The sequence below is a fragment of the Sceloporus undulatus genome, chromosome 8 (genome assembly GCF_019175285.1).
Source record: "Sceloporus undulatus isolate JIND9_A2432 ecotype Alabama chromosome 8, SceUnd_v1.1, whole genome shotgun sequence".
NCBI lineage: Eukaryota > Metazoa > Chordata > Lepidosauria > Squamata > Phrynosomatidae > Sceloporus > Sceloporus undulatus.
Genome location: NC_056529.1, coordinates 32,956,424 through 32,979,266, shown reverse-complemented (window position 1 = coordinate 32,979,266; position 22,843 = coordinate 32,956,424). Strand labels below are relative to the sequence as shown.

General features: G+C 40.9%; 1 protein-coding gene across 4 annotated transcripts in view; it reads right to left on the bottom strand.

Annotated features, from left to right (window-relative positions):
• Window positions 1–230: 230 nt before the first annotated feature.
• Window positions 231–22,843, bottom strand: part of PIGQ (phosphatidylinositol glycan anchor biosynthesis class Q) — a 38,634-nt gene continuing 16,021 nt past the window's right edge. For 3 of the 4 annotated variants that reach the window (XM_042437998.1, XM_042437999.1, XM_042437997.1), the window contains 7 exons: window positions 20,960–21,086; window positions 18,219–18,372; window positions 14,717–14,828; window positions 12,339–12,419; window positions 11,456–11,570; window positions 9,425–9,486; window positions 5,689–8,054 (listed from right to left, as the gene is read on the bottom strand). In XM_042437998.1, the coding sequence (XP_042293932.1) occupies window positions 7,902–8,054; window positions 9,425–9,486; window positions 11,456–11,570; window positions 12,339–12,419; window positions 14,717–14,828; window positions 18,219–18,372; window positions 20,960–21,086 (804 nt within the window). In that variant the 3' untranslated portion in view covers window positions 5,689–7,901. Of the gene's footprint in view, window positions 2,673–5,688; window positions 8,055–9,424; window positions 9,487–11,455; window positions 11,571–12,338; window positions 12,420–14,716; window positions 14,829–18,218; window positions 18,373–20,959; window positions 21,087–22,843 lie in introns of those variants that run through there. The other variant, XR_006100539.1, reaches the window with a different exon arrangement.

Genomic DNA, 22,843 nt, shown 5'->3' with positions numbered 1-22,843 from the left:
CCCGAGAGGAGGAAGGTGAAGGAGAAGAACGCACGGCGAAGACTGCTCCGAGCAGCCGTTATTAATATTTCATGCAAGTTTAAAAAAAAGTTTCATTTGCTGCAGCTGCTGCTGCTGCTGGGAGGAAAGAAGGAAAGGAAAGGAGAAAACATAGAAGGTCTGGATGAAAACCAACGCCTGGAAACTGACTTGTAGCCCTGGGAAAAAATGATGCACACAAGGCAAGATTCCAAGGCAGTGAAGGGAGCTCTTGGTAATGCTCCTTCCTCGAGAGGCTATTCTCCTTGGGCCTGAACGATTTTCTTTCTGCTGTCATTCAAAGATGAACAGCCTGATCAAGAGTTTGGAAAAGTTTGTTTTATTTTGTTACTACAATTCCTACACTTTCCCCAGCCAGCATGACCATTGGCCATTTCAGGAGCCGCAATCCAAACATTAACTTCTCCAAACTTTTGCTTCCAAAGAGTGGTTTCATCTGATTGTTGAAGGATGCTTATAGAATCTAAGAATAGTCAGAAGAGACCCCAAGGGCCATCCAGTCCAACCCCATTTTGCCATACAGGAACTCATGACCGAAGCATCCCTGACAAATGGCCATCCAGCCTCTGTTTAAAGACCTCCAAAGAAGGAATCTCCATCACTCTCTGAGGGAGTGTGCTCCACTGTCGAAATATATCGGGTGTCCAGGGAGGTAGGAACAGCACCTGTCTATGCCCAAGATAATGCAATGACAGGCACAGACACACAACCTTAATTCAGTATTAATATGGTTGAATTCACTGGGATTCAAAGCCAGATTTTTAAGAGCCAAACTCTCAAAGCCAGGACTGGATGGTGAAATCTGTCAGACATATTTTCTCTTGCACTCAGTCTTTTTCAAAGCAAACCAAGAAACCACCCCCAAACGTCAAGCTACCCGATACAGGAAGAAATATGTGATTTCTGTTACCAAAAATTTCCTCACCCATCTCTAATCTTAGAGTGGGGGTGGATGGTGTCTCCATCCATGGAAAGAACCCCCAAACAAAATGGGGACTGCTTAGAAATAAGTGTTCAGGGAGGTAAGGAACAGCACCTGTCTTTGCTCAAGATAGTGCAATGGTCCAAAGATATTGGTCTTAACGTCGTCTCATTGCAAAGGAAAATTAAACAGCTGCTCTCCAGCTGGGATGATAAGCTTCTTGTGCCCCGTTCCCCCCTCCTTTCTGCCTGTCTTTCCCCTCCTGCCAATAGCCTTCTGGAGGTAGCTCTGGGGCTGTAGATTAAAAGAGCACAGCAGATAATACTCTCACTGATAGAATAGTGCAAGGGAGGCAAGAGCACAAAGCAAACCAGGGAAAGCCTGGGAAAACATCGTAGGGAAAGTGGGGGGGGGGGGAGATGTTGTGGTTTAGGTCATCCAACTTAAAGCAGGCCATCCCCCCCAAAAATATATATATATATTTTAAAATGAGAGTGAGAGATTGCTTTTGAGAGCTGATAACAGAGACAGAGGAAGTCTTTGATCAGACTTGCTGTGAGCTTTCAAAGGGTTTCTTCTCATGCCCTCCCTTGAAATCTCCTCTCTTCGGGGATGCTGGAATATTCTCGGCAAAAATCTCTATGCCCGTTATTGACGCTGTTTGAACAGAATCTGTACAAGGGCAAGTAGGATCTGTCTGGATAATTATTGGATGGATATGTGAAGTTGCCACTGGCTCATCCAGTTCGGCTCCATTCCAGGCCCAAATCGTTCCCAGTTCATTTTCTCACTGGAAATGCTAAGGCCTGAACTGTATACAGTGCGGGCCCTTGGTATCTGCTTGGGTTTGGTTCCAGGACCATTACCCCCCATAGATACCAAAATGCTTAAGCCCCATTCAATGGAGTGGTGTCATGAAATGGTGTCCGTTATATAAAATGGCAAAATCAAGCTTTGCTTTTAGGGACATGTATCTTTTTAGAATGTTTTTCAAGCTATGGAGGGTTGGATTGCCTTTCTCCTGAAGTGGGAGCCAAGGTGGCTCACAGTTAAAGTTGCTTACCGGTAGAAACTGTTCTCAAGCCATATAGCTAGTGACTTAGGAATTCTTGTACTGAGCCACTTTTTGCCGTTTCCATGAATGAGCATATATTTGTGTGCCTCTCTTTTTTTACAGACCATCTAGCTAAAAATTGGGTAGACACTGCTTTACTGGCTGCCATTATTTGAAACCAAAAAACAAAACAGAGGACAATGAGCTCTAGTCCATTTTGCCTGCAGGGCTGGTGCTGTTCAGTGAACTGTTAGAAGCCAGGCAGCATTTGAAAGCAAGGCTGGCTTGGGAAGGAAGTCTGGGCTTCAAGGGGAACGAGAAGAGAAGGGTTTTAAAATAAACTCCAGCCTCATTCGCATGTGAACCTGTTCCCTGCTCTTGGCAGTTCAGCAGCCAAATACAAAGCAATCTGATGGAAAATTTATTAACACTGAATTGCTCTGTTGGGCAGACCCTTTCCTGTGCAAAAGTGTCACCAGAGATGTTCCAGTGGCTATTTGGCAGCAGTGCCCTCTTTGAAAAATGGTCTGCCGTCAGATCTTTGGGAACCTGGATAGTTTTTCTGCTGTGTCACGCAATCCTTGAACTGCATTACAGAACTGGTGCAATGTATTGGACCGAGATCAAGGTGCCGGATCAAGGTGCCACCTACAGAAGCTAAAAGAAGTAGAAGAAGAAATTTAAATGACAAGTGGCAGAAGGGAGTTGATATTTCCTTAGCACTGTGTGATGGTCATAATCCAGATGCAGGGCCCTGGATACTTACTTTTGAGTAAAACAGAGACTCAATAGCTGCAGTTTTGGAACACGGCTAGGGAATGCGTGTCCCCTTTTTCTATCCCCTCTACCTTTGTGACGTATTTTATACTGAGCAGACTTAGAACATCAGGTTGGTAAACATGCGCAAAATGGATTATGAGCAATTACACTAGAAAACACTGTAAATATCCACATACATGCACCAGCTGGCACATACGTTAGACAAGCAGAAAGCTCCTAAGATCAGCTGGTTTGCAACCCTGACTCACCAGATGGTTTCAGTGGTTTGAATTGGATCCAGACCTAAAGCAACAGAAGCAGCTTTGGGAAAGAGAGAATGACAAGTAAGTACAAATTCATATTCTTTTCTCATTTAGTGGACCGTACTGGATGATCTGATCCCTCTGTTTTTCCATCTGCAAGAGAGATTAAATCATTCTGACACAGCAATGGATTTTCAAAATAATCCATAAACAAACTGGCCTGGGACCAATGGAAAGTTGCTCTCTGAGGCACGTGATCTTGGAAGCTAAGCTGAGTCAGGTCTGGTTAGTACTTGGAGGAGAGATCACCAATGACACCACCAATGGTGCTGTCAGCTATATTTCAGATGAAGGGACTAGCCAAGCCATCATGCCTATGAAATCCATGGAGTCGCCATAAATTAGAAGATGATTTGAAGGCACATATACTCATAGCTTTCCCACCCTTACTTTCTGGGCCACAGTGGAGCTCTTAAAACTAGGCCCTTCTGCTTTTTTAAACAGATTGTCTTTGGCCTCAACTGTGGAACTGCGGCAGGGTTGCCTCATAATTTCTTTCGATGGAAATCAAGTGCTGCCCTAAAAAAAGGCATGCTCTAGAGAAGAAGCCATGATGTGGGTCCTGGTTGGCCAATGCCTGCTAGAATCCTTCGCAGATTGTATTGATGCAGTGCTAGAAGAAAAGAGTGCATGTATGATGTACATATGGGTATCACTTTTACTCTGTCACTTGAATCAGACAGATGGATTGCATTTTAAAAAAACACTACGCACATCAACCTGGGTCTTCTTCTGAAGTTTGACCTATTTCCTTATGACAACATTGGATTGTAATTGAACAAGGAAGCAAAGGGGGCTTTCAGTTAAGGCATGCATTCCAGCCCATAACAACAAGCCAATGTTATCATAATTTATATGTACTGTAACACTTCAACCAGATTATGAAAACATATGCAACACATTTAAGTTTTGCAGGTGCTACTAGATTTTTCCTGAGAGCCAGTGTGGTGTAGTGGTTTTGGGTGTTGGACTAGGGTTCTGAAGACCAGAGTTCAAATCCCCACTTAGCCATGGAAACCCACCTTGGGCAAGTCACATACTCTAAACCTCAGGAGGCAATGGGAAACCTTCTCCGAACAAATGTTATGAAGAAAACCCACCTTATAAACACCTTAAGGTTGCCCTAAGTAGAACATGATTCAAAGGCTCAAAACAGCGGGATTTTTAAAATAGTTTTTGCTATGACAAATGAATACAGATACACTCTTAGAAATTGTCACAAGAGCTGTTCACATAAATTATTTTTATTAGTATTCTAAACAGAGAAGGAAGAAAATACAGCCCTAGTCATAGGCTGGGAAGATGGAGCTGTTAAGTCTCCCTCTTTGAGTTGTGGAGTGTTAGTATTAGCAAATCAAAGGCAGTTGTGCTCAGCATGAAAATGTGAGGAGCTCCGGGAAGGACTTGATCTGTGTTTGCAAAGAGAAAAAGAATTCTTCCACTGAAGAATGTGCCTTCACAGGACCAACTGCAGAACGTCAAGGTCTGCCTGGGAACAAGGCTTTTTAAAGCTGAGATGTTGCTTTACATCACTGTCACTGGAGCATCACTGACATGCTGCCTCCCTGGGACTAAAAAAAATCTCAAATGGTGAAAAAGAGGGCACAAAAAAGGGAGAGGACTTCCATACATTTTCTCCACAAATCAACAATAAAAGGTCACTAGATATTATGGCTCCCCACGTAATGCCCAACTACTGCAGCTTTTTACTGTTATGTTTAAAATATTGTTTGTTTATGCAATATTGTGAATCAAGTCCAGAAACTTGGTGTGTGTGTGTGTGGTGGGTGAGAAGTTTCCCAAATGCTAGGGTATCTATCCCTATTCTTTCAATGCTATAGGAACACACATACTTTATTAACTGAGGTATACCTGGACATGTAAAAACCAACATGCATATTTAACAGTGTTTATGAGTAGACATGTTGCTAAAGGCTTATATCCTATGTTATGGCTTTTGCTAATACAGTTAATGAATACTTGGCAGTGTGAGCTTCATCTTTCCTACTATGTGCCCATGTGAGAGGAAGCTACAGAGAACTATAGTGCCCTAAAGGGAATTGTATATGGTGAAAAATATACAGGTAGCCGATGCAGGTTTTATGAGACATATAAGCTATTAAGCTGAACCTCTACTCAGGCGACTGCAAGAGTGTCTAGGCTGTGACTTTATTAATGTGTTGGCACACTATAGTGTCCTGATCCACAACAGAATAAGGTCTCAGTGAGCCCAGGTGTATAACCAATGGTTGGTTTTGCTGGAGATACCATCTAAAGTCCTCCAAAATGCAATGCAGGGATATCAAGACCTTGGTATCTTTTGGTGCTGGTCTTGAATGAAGTCACAATTGTAATATCATTGGCCTACATCCAATTACTAGTCGCAGCCAGAGTTCATCTACTGAAAGGTAAATCCACACTTATGTAAATCCCATTTATTCAATGGGTCTACCATAACTGAGATCAGCAACTACATTTAAGAAGGGTGTTCATACTATGGCACTGAGCTGTTAAGAGCAGCAGGAACTATTATTGTCTCCAAGCACTATTAGATTGTAGAAGAAGCATGCTGAGAATCAGGTACATTGAAATAATAGAGAAATTACCATTATTGGTTTGAGTAAGAAGTCTAAAAAGTTAGGTCCAATACAGAGATTTTCCAGATTATCACAGCACACCAAGAGGTATAATGATTACGGCTTTGCAGTAGCAATCATAAAAGGCTTTTAGCTGCTCATATGAAAATCAGTTTGAAATTTAATGTCAAGGTACCAAGTGGTTTAGGCCTTTGTATTATACAGAAGCAATCAGACCTTACAGGTATTCACATAGAATTAGTCCTACTGGCCGCTATGGACCTTACTCTAAAGTTAGTATGCTTCAGTTGCTAGCCCTGGAATGGTTTTCTTCACATCTTTATGTTTCACAGTCGACTATTATTGCTGGTAGGGCATTGCATCCAGTTACGTTCCTGCTTAGAGCAATAGACAGATTGTAAGATCACCATCAGCCCCGCCATTCAAAGGCTCAACTGGAATGCTTACAGTAGATTTATGTCTTATATTAAACCCAATAATAATGAATTGGCTCAAAACATTTTAAAAAATGGTACTAAAAACTTGATGGCATCAACAACTTACTCTTTGTTCTAAAACTCAAAGGGTTTAGCACCCTGTGTTATAGGGTGCTAAAAAACTAGATAGCAGGTATAATTTATAGAATGCTAAAAAACTAGATAATCAGAATAATCTGGGGACATCCTTTCTGCTCTATGCAGCTTGTTGGTTTTTATGAGTAGGAAGTCTACTCTGAGCTAAATGCATCTCAGAAATCTAGAAAACATGTGTAATATTTCTGATTAAGTACTGTGATCTGGACTTTTGAAAATAAAAATGTTAGTACTCTATGACATAAAAAATAGGGACAAAACACTTGTGAGCTGAGAGCTTAATGACATAGTTTCTCAAAACGCAGCTAATTTATTCTGCAGATTTTGCTTTTCTGCATAATTTAATCTAGATTTGTTAATCATGAGGAGGAAGAAGGTATAGAGGACACTCTGGGCATTAATGATATTAAGTTTGACTGTCTTCTCCTTGACAATATTTGGCACAGACTGAGGCTATGGCATGAAGTGGTGGAGGAAGGTTGCCAATACTTTTCTTCACTATAGTCTCGTAATTCCATCTATTACACTCCACTTGCTATTCAGAAAGGTAGGAAAGCTTCCAAAGGTCCAAAACACAATGCAGAAATAATCCAGTTTGAGACTGTTTTAACCACCCTGGCTCAGTGCTAGGGAATACTGGGAATTGTACTTTATTGTGGCACCACAGCTCCCTGACAGAGAAGGCTAAATGTCTCACAAAACTACAGATCTCAGAATTCCATAGCACTGAGCCAGGGCAGTTAAAGCGGTCTCAAACTGGATTATTTCTGCAGTGTGTTTTGGACCAAAGACACTAACGGGAGCTTCTTTATCACTGTGAGTAGCAGGTGTAAGGGGCAAATTTTAAATGGGACTGCTATAGGTGCAAAGATTTAAAGATCCCCTTCCCATACTCTATGGTTAGCTCCTTATTTCCACACGCTAGTTCTATTTTAAAAAAAGAAAAGAAATCCACTGAACAAGGGCAAACATGACAAAGGTCCCATGTAGTTTGGCCCTGACTCCCCAATGGGAAAAAAAGTCCCACATTGGGGGGCTCCATATAGCCAGACATCCTGTTTCTAGCAGTGAGCAGCCAGATGACTTCAGGAGTCCCATAAAGAGAGCATGAAGGCAACATCTGTTGCCCCAGTGCGAACCCTGCTAACCATATTCAGTTGCCCTTTTGGCTCTCAATATTTCAAGAAGCTATGCCTGTGTATTTTTATCAACATGTGGACTCATATGCCACATATGTACTATACAGCTATTATTTGCAAACTTGGAAAAGCTCTCTTTTTTTGGACTACAAATCTCAGAATCCAACAGTTAGCACGGCTTCTGTACCTTTTCCATATTCTAAGGACTCACACCTCCATTTTTCTATCAGTCAGATTAAGTTTTGGCCACTGGCGCTCTAATTCAGCATTAAATTATATTTCATTTAAAAAACCCCAAACCCAGCTCATGATGTTGGTGGGGAAGGAACTCACCTGATGCAAAGGTCCACCCCCTGGTCCCATATATTACACAGCTCTTGGCAAAAGAGGTGTCTATTTGAGTGCCATTTGGCAACTGCTGGTTCCAAGGTGTCTTTGGCCTGGAAAATAGTTCTTTTTTGCAATGTTCTTTTCAACTGACTCTTTTGAGTCCATCTCAGTCCTGTTTTTCTCCTTTGTGCTTCCAAGGGTAGATTAACTCTCCAACAAACAGCTTCTTGCACAGGGAGGCCCAGGAATCCTTGGGGTAGCAACTATAAGTTGGGAGCCTGTATATTTGCACCACACGGCTATATGTGAGAGGGTTTATCTGGTGGTGGAAAGGAGTAAGAGTCATGCACATAGCACTGAACCTACACATGTGCACATAAAGAGTTTCTGATCTCCCCAATAATATGCACTTAAATTCAAGCATTTTCCAACAGCTTGGTTATTTATTTCCCTCTTTTGACAAACCACAGAAGCTCTGGCCCAATGTGTGGACACAATTAACACAATAAAATTGAACGCATGGTACTCTAAAGTGAGGCTTCTGTCACAGTTAAGCATCTAAGCCATTGGAGAGTCATCATTTCAATATACAATTTTGGATTTCTACAAAAAAACCACTAGTAAAAGTAGTTCATTGTGGGGTTGACCCTATACAATATAGTAAATGCTCTGGCTGTGATCCAGCAAGCCACTTACATTTAAGCTTAGCTCAGCATTTGAGAAGACCAAACTCTCTTTAAATTGGACAGGATCCAAAACAGCCCAGCTGACACTTTTCATTATTGGGCTGCGTTTGGTGGGGATGAGAGCTATGCAATTTCACAAAACACCGAAAAAAGAATTTTGTGCAATTCACAACATGTCAACTGAAAGCTTGCTCCCAAATGCTACTGGTTCAGTGTTTTGTTTTTAAATCCTGTTTGTCAGCCTTGGCACTTAAACTATTACAATGTTGATTAAAAGATGGATGACAAAAAGTACATCTCAGTACATCTCCGCAGATCTGAAAGCAGGTATCTACTATCTGTTTTCATAGTTTCTTTCAGCATGCTTCCAAAGCAGCTGAAGCCACCTCCAGATAAGTTTTTCTTTTTAAAAAAGGAAATGCACAAACGTGTTTCTAAAACTACACTGGGTTTACAGTACTGCTACATCTAAAACTGTAGAAATAATGCAGTTTAACGCCGCTTTAACTACAATGGCACTATCCTATGGAGTCCTGGGATTTGTAGTTTTGTGATGCACCAGTACTGGCAGAGAATAAAACTACAAATCCCAGGATTCCATAGGATGGAGGACAATTCATGCACTTAAAATCATGTTCTTTTGGTCAGCCTCAGCAATCAGAAGCTAGTGACTTATTTATTATTTTGCAAGAATTATCCTCCATTCTGCCAATAGACTTCTAAGGGGGAAAATCATGTGTAGCAAATAATTTCTTGAACATGACGGGGCTTCTGCATTGTACAGAAGATTATTACTATAGTGTCACCTATGTACAAAAGAGAAATTGGGGAAATATTCAATTCTTTTAATTATAACTCACTTAACATTAGGACAGAGTTGGTCATTTGGGGCCATGCAGATACAGCTAGACTACAACTCTCATCAGTAAATAGAGCTGAGTAGAGGAAACAGAATGTTATCTGAAAAGCAGAAACATTCCCTCCATGCAGTAAAGTAATTTACCTGCATTAAAAGTCGAAGGGGTTTCCCAGACTCTTGCTCAAGCACTCGGAACTTCACACCAGCTGAAAAGACACAAGCAAAAGCAGGTGATGGAAGGGGTTGGTCAACTGACTACTGCAGTATACAAACAGGGGCTCCTGCAGCCCTTCAGATGTTGTTTGGTTGCAACTTCCACCTTTTAATCATAATTATCTATGTTGACTGGAGCTGATGGGAACTGAGGGTCAACAACATCTGGAGGGTTACACCATTGTCCAACCTATTCTAAATCATACAAGAGAAAGCAAACTAAGAGGGTTCAACCCAGCCCATCATCTCCAGAAAGAAGAATTAGATATCCACTGCCAGTCAGCATAAACAGCATTGGACTAGATCACGGTAGGGAAAGTGTGGCCCTCAGGCTGTATGTACCACCCCGCTCCCAGGTAGTAGCTTAATAGAAGTCAATTAATAAACTGTAGTATCTTTCAAAGATGCTTTCTAGGCTACTACAGTTGAAATTCTAAGGAAGCTTGTTCTCTAGGGTGTTTTATATTTCCAGCAAGAAGCATATGGGTAAAAATTTCAAAGAAGAGTACAAATAACTCATTTTTGTTTTTTGTAATGACAGCTTCATTAAAATGCTGGATCTGTCTCAAATGACACGGAACTGTGTGGTACAAAACATCAAGAAGTAGATCAACGTTAAAATCTCCATGGGAAAATAAAACCATCAATTTAAACATAAGCCTGAATTGCTGGTAATACAATGGGCTCTTAGTATCTGCTGAGGTTTGGTTCCAGGATCCCCCATACATACCAAAATCCATGGATGCTCAAGTCCTATTAAATGCAGTAACATAATAAAATGTTATCCCTTATATAAAATGGCAAAATCAAGCTTTGGTTTTTGAAATTTATCTATTTTTACAGTATTTTCAAATTGTGGATGGTTGAATCTGTCGATAAATAATCTGTGAATACAGAGGGCCGACTGTACTGCAACTCAGATACAGAATTATACCGTGTTCTACTGACTTCTGCTGTTGCTTATCTTTTGTCCTTTTAAAATTGTTATGCCTGCACTTAATTGAAAATGAGTTCTTTTAGAGGATCCCATTAGAATAGGGCCCTTGAAGTTAACAGATCTTGCTAACTGGGGTGGGTCACCTACAACATTAACCTAGTTACAGCCCTCCCCAACTAGGTATTCCTCTGTTTCCATAGATGGACTGGCCACAACACTCATAATTCCCAGCCAATATGAGAGTTGTTTTCATCACACGTAGAGAGCACAAGGTTGTGGAAGGCTGGTTAAGCATGAGAGCTTCCCTGGACCTTGGGGTCACACCTTCTCTGCTTTCCTTGCATGCCATGATTTCCTCTCTCCTTTGTCACGGCTTGCCATTTTGTTAAATCATTTCATTAAATCAGCAAACCTCTCTGGGTGAAATAGCAAATAAATGTTTGCCTCACAGCAAGAAAGAAGGGAGGAAACCAGGAAAGAAGGAGAACAGCAGCAAGGAGAAGGATTCAAACGCAATGCTGAGTTTACACCTATGCATGATATATAGGCACATCAAACTACGGTTTAGTCAAAGCACTGAAAAGTTAACTTTTTGACCACAAGCCCTAGAATGCCCCAGCCACTGGGATGTTTATTATTATTATTGTTATTATTATTATTATTATTTTCTTATATCCCGCCTTTCTCCAAGTATAGGGACTCAAGGTATAGTCTGGAAGTTGTTATCCCAAAAATAGATTTCCCACCCTCTGAGTCTGGTGTTACATCTCAACTATCCTATTAATGTCACTTTGGATCCAGAATAAATGTGAATCTAAATTATTTCGAGATTCGCATTCTCAGGTTCCTTTCCCCAATTACTGTATGTTATTGGATTCCTCTACTTAGGGAATAATGACTTTGAAATAACTTTCTAATTAGCTTCTTAAATTAAAGTGAGTACAGGAAAAGGCTAAATGAATACAGGGATGGATGAAGAAGAAAAAAATCAACAAAATAGAAAAAGAGAAGCTTCTAAAACTTACATGCGAGTCTGTAGGATCGGCAGAGCCGAAGAATCACTGAGTAAAAGGGCAATGAGTTGATGAGGTCCACCAGCAGATGGATCAAGCCTTGTACAATCACCACTAGCAGACGGAGCTAGGAGGAATTATTTCCCGAGTTAGATTTCTACCAGTAGCATACATTTGCCAAACCACTATAACTGTTTCTTTAGAAAAATAGAAGTTGCAACCATATGAAGTTCACACAGATTCTGATAGTGTGTTAACTGACAACAACAAAAACAACATCTTGACAAAATGTAGGCCTGTGATTGTAACACTGTCATTTTTGTTCTTCTCCTGTGATTTTTAAAACCTTGGCCTGATGAAGAAGTCAGTAGAGCTTCAAAAGCTTGCATGATTATTTTCTGCATTTTTGGTTGTCCCAATAAAGGTGTCACTGTTTTGTGGATTTTAGATGTTGTTGTAATTTGCTGTATGGCCAACACAGCTATCCTTGAATAAGTTTACTTTGATTCCAGTGACCAACTCCTCCCCATTGGTTAGGAACAAGTCCATAAATGCCAGTCCCCTTGTGAATCAGGAAATTATCTGCAAAGCACATCAGGAATTTGTTGGAGAACCCACAGGAAGTAGAGTTAGTGTTCCATCAGGAATCAGGATAATCCAAGTCCACCATAACTACTAACATTTGCATCTTTGAGATTTATGAGAGTTGTGTCTTAAAAGCACTCTTTTGAATAGGTTACATTTGTCACGTTCCTAGCATGGCATTCCATCTAGATTGCAAACTTCTCAAACACACCTCAGGCTTTTGCATATTGCTCTGAGTGTCGTTCTGTAGAAAAGAAAGAAAAGGAACCAATACTTTACCACCCCGCAATCCCACGTTAGGCAAACTTACCAAAGTAAAGACTAAATAATACAGTGCAGTTGTTGGCAGAAGAAACAGCAAGATGGTAAATAACAACGTGCCAATATATAACTGGAGGAGGAAAAAGACACAGAAGAATCCAGTATTAGCAGAGATTAATTATAACAGCAAATCTAAAGTGTGGTGGCGATACAAAGCTCTCAAAGTGTGAGAAATTCCCCTCTCTATCCTCCTAGCAGATGGCACTAGGGACTCTTGAAATGTTTCTGCATATACCCTTTTTACCATTCCCATTAACACACTTCCAGGCTCTCTCTTGATAGTACAGTATACTGAGCAAGCTAGAAGAGATGTGTTTTTGATGCTCTAAGACTAGAAAAAACATGAAGGGTGGGAATCCTTTGACCCTCCAGATGTTTTGTCTATCAGCCCCACCCAGCATAGCCGATGGGAAAAACCAACAAGGCTAAAGGTTTCTTGCTCTTTCTTAATGAGCAACCCATTTACTTGGGAACCCTGAAAGGAATATAAATAAATCATCTTCCACATACTGCAGATGAAGTTGAAAGAATTAAGACCACTGTATGCATTGATGGCTGAGATAACATCTGCATCAGGCTCTCTGCAGGCGTAGCTGGAGCTTGGTAGGAGCCTTGGTGGCGCATGGTTAAATACCAATACTTCAGCCGCAATGTTGTGAGTTCAATCCCAGGGGCTCCAAGGTTGACTCAGCCTTCCATCCTTTTGTAGGTCAGTAAAATGAGGACCCACCTTGTTGGAGGCAATTGGCTTACACATTGTAAACTGCTTAGAGAATGCTGAGTTCTCTATTATTTTATTTCCTTATATCCCGCATTTCTATATTAAGCAGTATAGAAATGTAAATGCTATTGCTGTAGTTTCAAGATTACAGCTCCCACATTCTCCCACAAGCCATGTTGTCTGGGTGACTATGGGAGCCATAGTCCAAAAGTAATTTTATCAAGCTATGGATAAAAGTGAACTAGTCTGTTTTTCCTGCTCTTTGACTTTAAAATTTGCAAAGGTTCACACAGTATATATATATATATATACCCAACTCCTTTCCATGCCAGCATTCTCTGAAGATGCCAGTGACAGATGCTGGCGAAATGTCAGGAATAAACTCTTCTAGAACATGGCCACATAGCCCAAAAAAAAAACCACAAAAAACTACGGATGCCGGCCATGAAAGACTTCAACTTCACAAATCTATTATTATTATTATTATTATTATTATTATTATTATTATTATTATTATTATTATTCTAGTTTGCAAAGAAGTTGCTAGAGCAACATCAGCAAGAATGGTGTACAAAAGCATCATCTACACAACAAGGAACGATGTGGCTTTGGCAGAAAGGATTTAACAGGAGTGACTTCCATTTGAACATCTTCAGGCTTCGAAATGTGTGACCATACTCTGAGAAAATTCATCAGTCCACACTGTTCAAAGAAGTTACAGAGAGTGTTTCTGCAACTATCTGAAAGATAAGAGCAGATGCTAGAGGAAAAAATAATCTGGCCATCCACCATTTGCCCACAGGCCAGCAAAGGAACAAAACAGAGTGGAAGGGTAGATTCTCATAGCCCAAGTTCTCCCTTCTTCTTTCCCCAGAAATGTGACTTGGATAGTGGGGGAGAGCGGGGGCCAAGAACCACCATAATGCTGGTCATGCTGTTCCCTTGACATTTCAGAAAAAGGCAAGAAGTGTGCACATATATATATATTCATTCACTCAGTCGTCCTGATGGGAACATGTGGGCCTAGCTCCATCTGATGTGAATTAAATAGGCCTTTTAATAGAAACACAAAGCAGCAGGTAACTATGGCAACACTGCTGGGTATGGCTGTAATTATTTGGTGTCTTCTACTCCAATTGCTTTCCTCGCCACTGTTACCCCATTATCGCTCCTGTGCTCTGACTTCTATGGCACCAAGCACCTGCCAGAGGGGTCTCGCAGGATTAGGCCCCCTTCAGAGATAACTGCTTGCGAGCTGGCAAGAAAATTGGCCAGCAAAGAATGATGACATTCAAGTGACATTCAGGGTCCACTCATAAACAGGAAGCCTGCATCTGTGTCATATTATGAACAAAGAGTACGACTGGACCTATGTGCTTCTGGTACACGCCACCATCTATATAGCGTTTGGCACGCATGGTGCTTTCAATCATGAGTGCATCCAGCACACGAACAAAACTGACTTAATTGCAGCTATTTCTGCCAACACACCTACATACAGCACTACCATTGGGGGAAAAACAGCATGCTACTGGAAATAACGTCAAATTAAGCCCTTTGCTGATGCACCTGCCTGAGTTGTGGGGAGTAAATCCTCATTATAACTCAGATTTCTTTCCCTGTTCCTATGTTCCAAAAACCTCTACCTGGTCCAAGTCATAGGAACAGGAGTCCACCCGTTGTCTCAAGACATTCCACTTCTTCCCACGGAACAAGCGCCACAGTGATGACAAGCCATAGATCTTGAGGCAGTAGAGCCTAGAACCAGAGAAAGAAAACACAAAATCATGCTGAAAAGAAAAAAGTCCCAGTCTCAAACAACTGTATATTTTCACAGGTGGGAAATGTGTTGTTGGTCTGACATTCCTCTCATCCCTCATCATTGGCTATGCTGGCTAGGAAGATACAAGCTGCAGTCCAACAACATCTGGAAGGCCACACTCCTGACAAATGTGCTCCTGCTCAGGTAGCAAGCTGACCGACAATATGATGCATTCATACAGAAGCTTCTCTTATTCCTGCTTGGGTCTACAGTACATTTCCAGGAGCGCTATTGAAGAGAAACAAATATCTTTACCCATGAGACACCCTGAGAGTTCAGCACAGGATGCCAGGTGTATGTAGTATACAAGTCATTGTTAATAAGTATAAGCTATGCGTGTGGACAAGCGCAGGCTGAGCTGGCTTGATCAACAGACAAAGAAAGGATAAATGATTGGAAACTTTAATTTTTTTGGATTACAACTCCCAGAATCCCCCAGTCAGCATGGCCACAGGACACTGTAGTTTAAAAAAGCACCTTTTCCAAGCTATGCTGGCAAGAAACCCTGATATCAGGAACCACTGAATGGTTGAGAGGGAAAAAATAGACTATGTCACACATTAGAAAATTCTCCTATGCAATACATGGAACATGTGAAGTAATGTAAAGATTTCTACAACTTCTTCCTCTTTCCTAGTTGGAGCAATCTTGCTTGCTTGCTTCCTTTCTTTCTGGGTACTCTTGGTGTTGCCTAAAAACAAGAACTATCTTTCCATGCTGAGGTCTTTACAAACAGCAGGCCCAGTAATAAAATGTTGAGGAGCTGTGTTCATTGGCACGTATTTAGTTCCATTTTTCTGGTTGTAATATTGGGTTTTTCATGGTGTTCTAAATATTTTGGCAGGCACTAGAGTGGAAGAGTGGAAGGGAAAAAAACAAGGGAAGGGTGAGGCAGAACTATGGGCCTCCCCAACCAGTGGATGTCTTCCTCTGCCTCTGGTTTCTCTGTTTTTAGCATATACTGCTTCTGCAGTCTCAAATATTTCTGTTAAACATGAAATCAAAAATATTGGCCTTGAGAGGAAAAAATACAATATTTTCAGAGATATATAATGCATACCAGAGTCCAAATTCAATTTTGCACATGCAGATTGGACAAAACTGTTTCATAAAGCATTGGCAAGATATATCCAGAAAAACCTGTGTGTCTGCTGCAAACCAGATGCTTTAAGAGGAGGCATTTTAAAACAATGTTAAGATAACTGGGGATTTCTGAAGAACAAAGATCCGTTATGGCTGAGAAATTATCTGAAATACTGCCCCTCACCAGAAACATTTTGGGGCAATGCGCAGGTACAAAAGAGCACAGATGTGGGTTTTGGGGCACACTTTCCACATAAGGGAACAAGGTCCAACCAGGTTCCATATTACATGAGTGTGCAACCCAGAATGCATGCTCAAAGGCACTTGGGGAGAAGTGCAAGGATTTCTCAGCAGTCAAACTCATGGGGAAAGGTTTTCTGAAGGCAGACGTCAGAAAAACAGGTACATAGGAAAATGTCTTGTACCAAACATGACAACTATTCCATCTATTTTATGACTCCCTACACACAGGTTTCCAACCTCTGCCCTGCTCTGGTGCCACAACAAACTACAGTTCCCAGGATTCCATAGGATTGAGTCATGGCAGTTAAAGTGGTGTCAAACCAGATTATTTTTGCAATGCGTATGCAACCTAAGTCTACGACAGTTTATGCTATGTCTTTTGCACAGTTAGTCTCAAATGTGCTACAAGTTCCTTTTGCACACTGATATTCCACATGAACACCACTGTCTCTGATTCTACTTTTATTCACAGGCAGGGTATCTATATGAGACTTTGCTTTGCTTCCCTGGGTTGCCTTTATTAAAAATTGTCATCCTTTCTTTTGGTGCAAAAGGTTAAGCAACAGACATTTTGTTTGGAATGGCTGTTGAAAAGTAACTGGTGAAACTGGGATGCAATGCCATACATACACATAGCATACGCCTAGCCCTCATTTTTCTCTTTGTGACTTTAAAGAGCATTATGCCCTCTAGTGGGTCAGGGAAGCACCAAGTGATAATGCTTTGGCAGACAGGAGGCAGGATAAGCTTACCTAAGACCCTAAGAGAGCTCCAGCTTTTCAGCATAGGACTAGGGATGAGGATCATGTAACCCTCCAGATGATTCTGAACAGTATCATCCAGCATTCCTCACCACTGACTATCCTGGCTAGGGCTTCTGGAAGTTGTAGTCCGACACATCTGGAAACCTGCATCAATCCCACCCCTGGAATAAGCAGTAAGTCAATATACTTGCACCATGCCTCTCCCAAATGATGTTTGATTTTGTATAAAGTATTTCAGCAATGCTATTTTCTTAGGGCAAGGCTAATGAACCTGAGACCTGAACCCAGCCTTGCTGGGCCCCAACCCAGTTCCTCAGAGGAATAGCTCCTTCCCCATCACCCCACAATTTGGTGGCTTCCCAGCTCCTCTCTCTCTCTCTCTCTCTCTCTCTCTCTCTCTCTCTATATATATATATATATATAAAATATAGAATGAAAGACTGCTTCTTATTGGCAGTAAGTAGTTTGAGCTAAAAGATGATGGTATTTTTGGTCCCACCCATTGGCTTTTGACCCTGTCCACTGGAATGTGGCCCCATGAGAATATTTCTGAAATGGCATCTAGTTCTTCAAATTGAGCCCCACCCTGACTGAATTTTCAACCTTATACATAAAAACAACATGTAGTTTTTATATAGCACTTTTGGGTGTTCCAAATCTATTGCAACAATTAGACCCATTATCTAAGCAATGTTTAAAACAACCTGCAATATTACAGTTTATTAAAAGTGTTTTTACATTATAAAATGAGATAAAGTAAGGAGTGCATAAGACGATTAAGTGACAGGTGTAGAATGTTGAATCTGCTGATGGTGCCAAACATATATTTTTCAATTTCCTGTTCAACATAATCAATATATGATGTCCAAGAGCCTAACTGATCAAACAACACTCCCTAATACTGAAAACGTGATACGTATTCCAATAATTTCCCATCCCCTGACTATTTATGAGGCTAGGATCATCTACTAAATTTTTTTTTGATTTTCTGATAGTTTTCACTGAGCAAATTTTGATTTACAATAATTCCTGGGCCAATAATATCCTGTTCTTTATTTTACAGATGGTAAACTGAGGGTGAAAGGAAGTGACTTGTCTAAAAGCCACTCAAAGAATTCATGAATGGTGATTTATAATGTACTTTGATGGTCTGCCTGCTAAGGCACATTCAGTTAGGAATGAGTTTAAATGGTCCTCAGCACTATTGCCAAGCATCAGCTAATAAAGTGCACCCACCTTGCTCCATAGACATAAAAGCAGTAGATGTGGAAGGTCAGGAGTGCAATGATGTCCGAGAGGATGGAAAGGGCCACTGTGAGGCCAAGGCAAGCTGATAAGCCAACATACCACAAGATCATCTCAATGAAGGGAGACATCAGGTGGATATAACCTGAACAATAAGAAAAGGAAAGATGGTCACTTAAAAGAGCACTTCTCCTGCCCAAAATGACTTTGGGGGGGGGGGACACACAAAGGAAGTCAAGCTTTCACCAAAAGACAAATTTTTGATTTCCCACAAAAGACTCCCTAAGGGTAGACTAACTCTAAGAAAGCTGGTGCCATCCAGTTATCAGTATAGAACAGATTCGCACCTGGTGCCAAGGTACTAATGCCAAATCGAAGAGAGGGGTGCAATAGCTTTGTGTTATGAAAGAAACTAGGAAAACATTTTACCACAATGTGACTGAAATTTAATTATGCCTTCAAGGATTGGAGGAAAGTTTTTTGAAGGCTGAATCCCACTCAGAACCTATTAATTGAACAGCCTTGGTTTAAATGACTATGAAATACCACCAGCCCTGTCCTGGCCTTGTTCCTGCTAATTCAGCATAACTGGAAAAATATTAAACCAGTAATAGCTATTTATACCCGCTATTTTATATGGAAGATTTCCCCCCACAATGAAATATGTTCCCTTGTGGGTTTTTTAATACTGGGTTTTATGGTCTGTTTGATTTTTGGTGGGGTTTTTTTTGCCATGGAGACTTTCCATTTTATGGTGACGTCTTCAGGGAGCCTAATGCATGGCACTCACCTCATACTGAGGTCACTCGTTGCTTTTCCTGGCAGAGGTACTTCAAGACTGAAGGGACCCTGGACAAAGTCCCTCTTATCTAACAGTGTTAACACAGTAGTGCTTGGCATGTGGAACAAACTGCCATTTTAATTTCCCACAGTACCTATGAGCAATGCTGCATTGAGGTACCATGGAAAATATAAGTAATGCATAAAGGGGGTCAGGTAAACAGAAAAGGCATTAGCTGGGAGCCCTGGCAGGGTTATGGGCTTTAGCATCTATTGGAGGATCCCAGGTGCTGATGTATTCCTTAAGAAAGGTTCCCCCCACCAAATTAAATGAAAAAGGAAAAAATATTCAATCTCTGCTGCAAACATTAACGTATACACATGAATATCAATCTGTGCCAGTCATTCTGGTATCACATGGTTGCTAAAAAAGTGGAATAATCCCACAAAATTAAAATCCTTGCTATATGTAAATCTAACTATGCCCTTTGGGACAGTCAGTGCTATTAACATCTGGAGGTGGACCCAGATGACACAAAGCCACTGGGCTATTCTCTTTCTGTGCTGCAAAAATGTCTGAGAGAACTGGGAAAATCTGAGTTTGCAAGCCTGTCTTTTGTTTGTCTGTGATTTTTCAGACTGTATCTGCTTGTCAGATTGTAGGCCTGTGGAGCTATGTCAATCATACTACAGTTTAAACACCTTTGATATCTATTTGGTACACTCTGGTGCTGAGAAGCCCATGGCTTTTTACTCATCAATAAGAACAGGTTTCAAATGGGTTCATAAAACTTATAAGAATGCCTAAGGCTAGAATGTTGGAACACAGCAGTCCTGACTGGCTGATTCAGGTACACTAATCTATGGTATATAACCAGCTTCTGCTATGAAATTGGTATAGCAGCTGTGTTTGTGGTTGATCTTGTGATCTTCCATGTAACCTGTCTATGGTTTTGAGTCTATCTGCTTAGAGGCTTACGCTTTGCCTGGGGTGTGTATGTCTAGACTAGGACATTCACCTTTCCCATTTTATCTTTTCCGTTTACTCTCTTTGTGATGTTTCTGTATATTATTTAACTGTTTTTTTTAAATTGCTGTGCTTTATATTTAAAAATGATGTATTTTGTTTGGTTTGCATATGTGTATCAGTAATACCAAGAACCAGAGTGGTCTAGTGGTTTTAGTACAGGAGTGGGACTCTGAAGATCAAGGTTCACCTCTCTGCTTGGCTATGAAAACCCACTGGGTGACCTTAGGCAAATCACACCCTCTCAGGCCCAGAGGTTTGCCTTAGGATCACAATAAGTTGGAAATGACTTGAAGACACGCAACAACAATATGTAATATTGGGTCAGGGAGCTGGATGGCTTGCAAGACTGGTATTTAATCTTGGTTCATTTGGTTGGGCTTGCTGGTAGTCTGGATAGGTATTTGGCTGGCAGATAGATCAGGGGTCCAATCAGAGTTTGCAGACATCCATGTTGATGTTCTAGTGGCATTGACAGGAAAGGACTGCTTGCTACGACTCTTGTTGAAAATTATTAATGGGGTGTTGCTCAATCCAGTATCCTCAAAATGTGTTGGATTATAAACACCATCTTCTACAGCAGCAGCTGAGGGAGTCTCTCAGCTCTAGGCTTTCTTCAACCTGGTACTCTTCAGATGTGTTGAATCATTTCACAGAATCCTAGAGTTGGAAGAGACCACAAGGGCCATCCGGTCCAACCCCCTGCCATGCAGGAATACACAACCAAAGCACTCACAACAGATGAGCATCCAGCTCTGTTTAAAATCCTCCAAAGAGACTCCACTATACTTCCTAGTAACCACGATCAATTAATGAAGCCAGTTGTAATTCCAAACAACTGGAGCATGCTAGGGTGATTGCCTCCCCCTGGAAACAAATAATTTTATTATAATGAAAAAAAAAAACCCCAACCAGGTGCACTTACTAATCCAGAGGTGGATGTGGTAGAGGAAGAATCGGCCCAAGACTTGGTCCAAAGCTCTGTTCATTTTTAAACCAGCTGGTACACCCATTAGCCACTGTAGGAGGTTCTGCAGCTGCTGGGCAACATGCTGCCAGAGAGGAGGAAAGAAAGACAATGGTCAGTTGAAAAATGTTCCCTTGTGCATGTAAAGCAGTGCCCACAAAATGCTGAGAGCAGCTGAATGGCTGTATTACTTTTTTCCCTTGTGGAAGGGGGAAAAATGTTTTGGAATTGCACTGGAGGCATCACATATGTTTGGATCTTTGCTAGTGGAACTGTTTTATTTTTCCATGCATGTGTATATGCACGAGAGTCTTTGTATATATAATGTGTAGAAAGCACTGTTTAATGCTATACAACAAAGACACGTTCCCCAGAAACTGGATTTCTAGGTGGTAGTGAACCACCAACAGTTCAGTAGTATAGGTCATTTGAACTTCTGGGAGTGCCAAAAAAACCCAAAAAACCCCAGCGTACTATTAGCTCTTAATAGGAAGAATTTTGTCAACTAGGCTAAATGTAGTGAGCTAGTGTGGTATAGTAGTTTGAGAGTTACACTATGAGGGGAACCCAGATTTCAAAACCCCACTCAGCCATGGAAACCCACTTGGTGACTTTGGGCAAGACATATTCCTTTAGTCTAAGAGGAAGACAATGGCAAATAAACCTTGTCAAGAAAACCCGATGGTAGGTTTGTCCACAAGACTCAGTTATCCATATGTTGGGAATGAGTGGAAGGCATACAACAACTGACTAAGCCAGTGGTTCCCAAACTTTGGTCCTCCAGATGTTTTGGACTTCAGCTCCCAGAATGCCTAACTGTTGGCCATGCTGGCTGGGGCTTCTTGGAGTTAAATTCCAAAACATGTGGAGGGCCAAAATTTGGGAACAACTGGGCTAAACAAAATGGACATAGATAGGTCCATTAATATCAGGGAATTTAGGAATACATAATTAGGTTTTAGATTATGGAAATAGAGGAGGTAGGCAGACAAGACAAGAATGAAGGAACAAGGAGGCCTAATGTAATTCCAGACAAGGAATGAAGGAACAAAGAATGAAGGAACAAGGAGGCCTAGTGTAATTTCATGCATTTAAGCACTAGCAATCATAAAGCACTGTGCACCTATTCCACCTTTTTTTCCTCAGCAGATTTTTTTCTAGTACAAAAACCAACAACCAAGAATGTTGAAATGTTTTGAAAAGCCACGTGGCTACAAACTGCAGAGGAAAACTAGTGAATTAACATTTTAGTAAATGAGTTGAGTTCAGTAAATGAAGTAGTGCAAATAAGGAATAGCCATAAAAGATGCAGGAGAATCTATTTCAAGGTGTAGGGCTCTTCTTCAAAAGTAATTGAAACTCACAAAGGACAGGTAAAACAACCATTGAGGTCTCTGCTTTCTTTCCCAGGCTTGCAAACTAGTACTTGCTTGGTTGTTTCTGCTGAGCAAGAATGACCCTCAAGTGAGCACTGAGATTGTTTAAGTTTCTAAAAATAATTCACTCTATCTTTTCTTTCTCATAATTACCGATGTAACGAATTGCAGTAAAGTGCTCATCGCTTCTTGGCCTTTTGGCTAAGATCAAGTGTAGTGTGCATGTGTGTAAAGTGCTCAGCATAATGGCTTACTTGTGCACACAAGTATAAAGAATAAAACAAAAATATAAAACATTCACGAGTTAGAAATGGGTACGTAGAGAATTATGAGCTGGGATATTCATATCTACTCAGAAAAAAAAAATCACAAATGGATGGATAAATGGGGAGAAGGATGATAAATCTTTCCAGTGTTGTGATGCTTATTCTCACATTATTTGGAAGTGAGTGTGGAGGTTGACAAG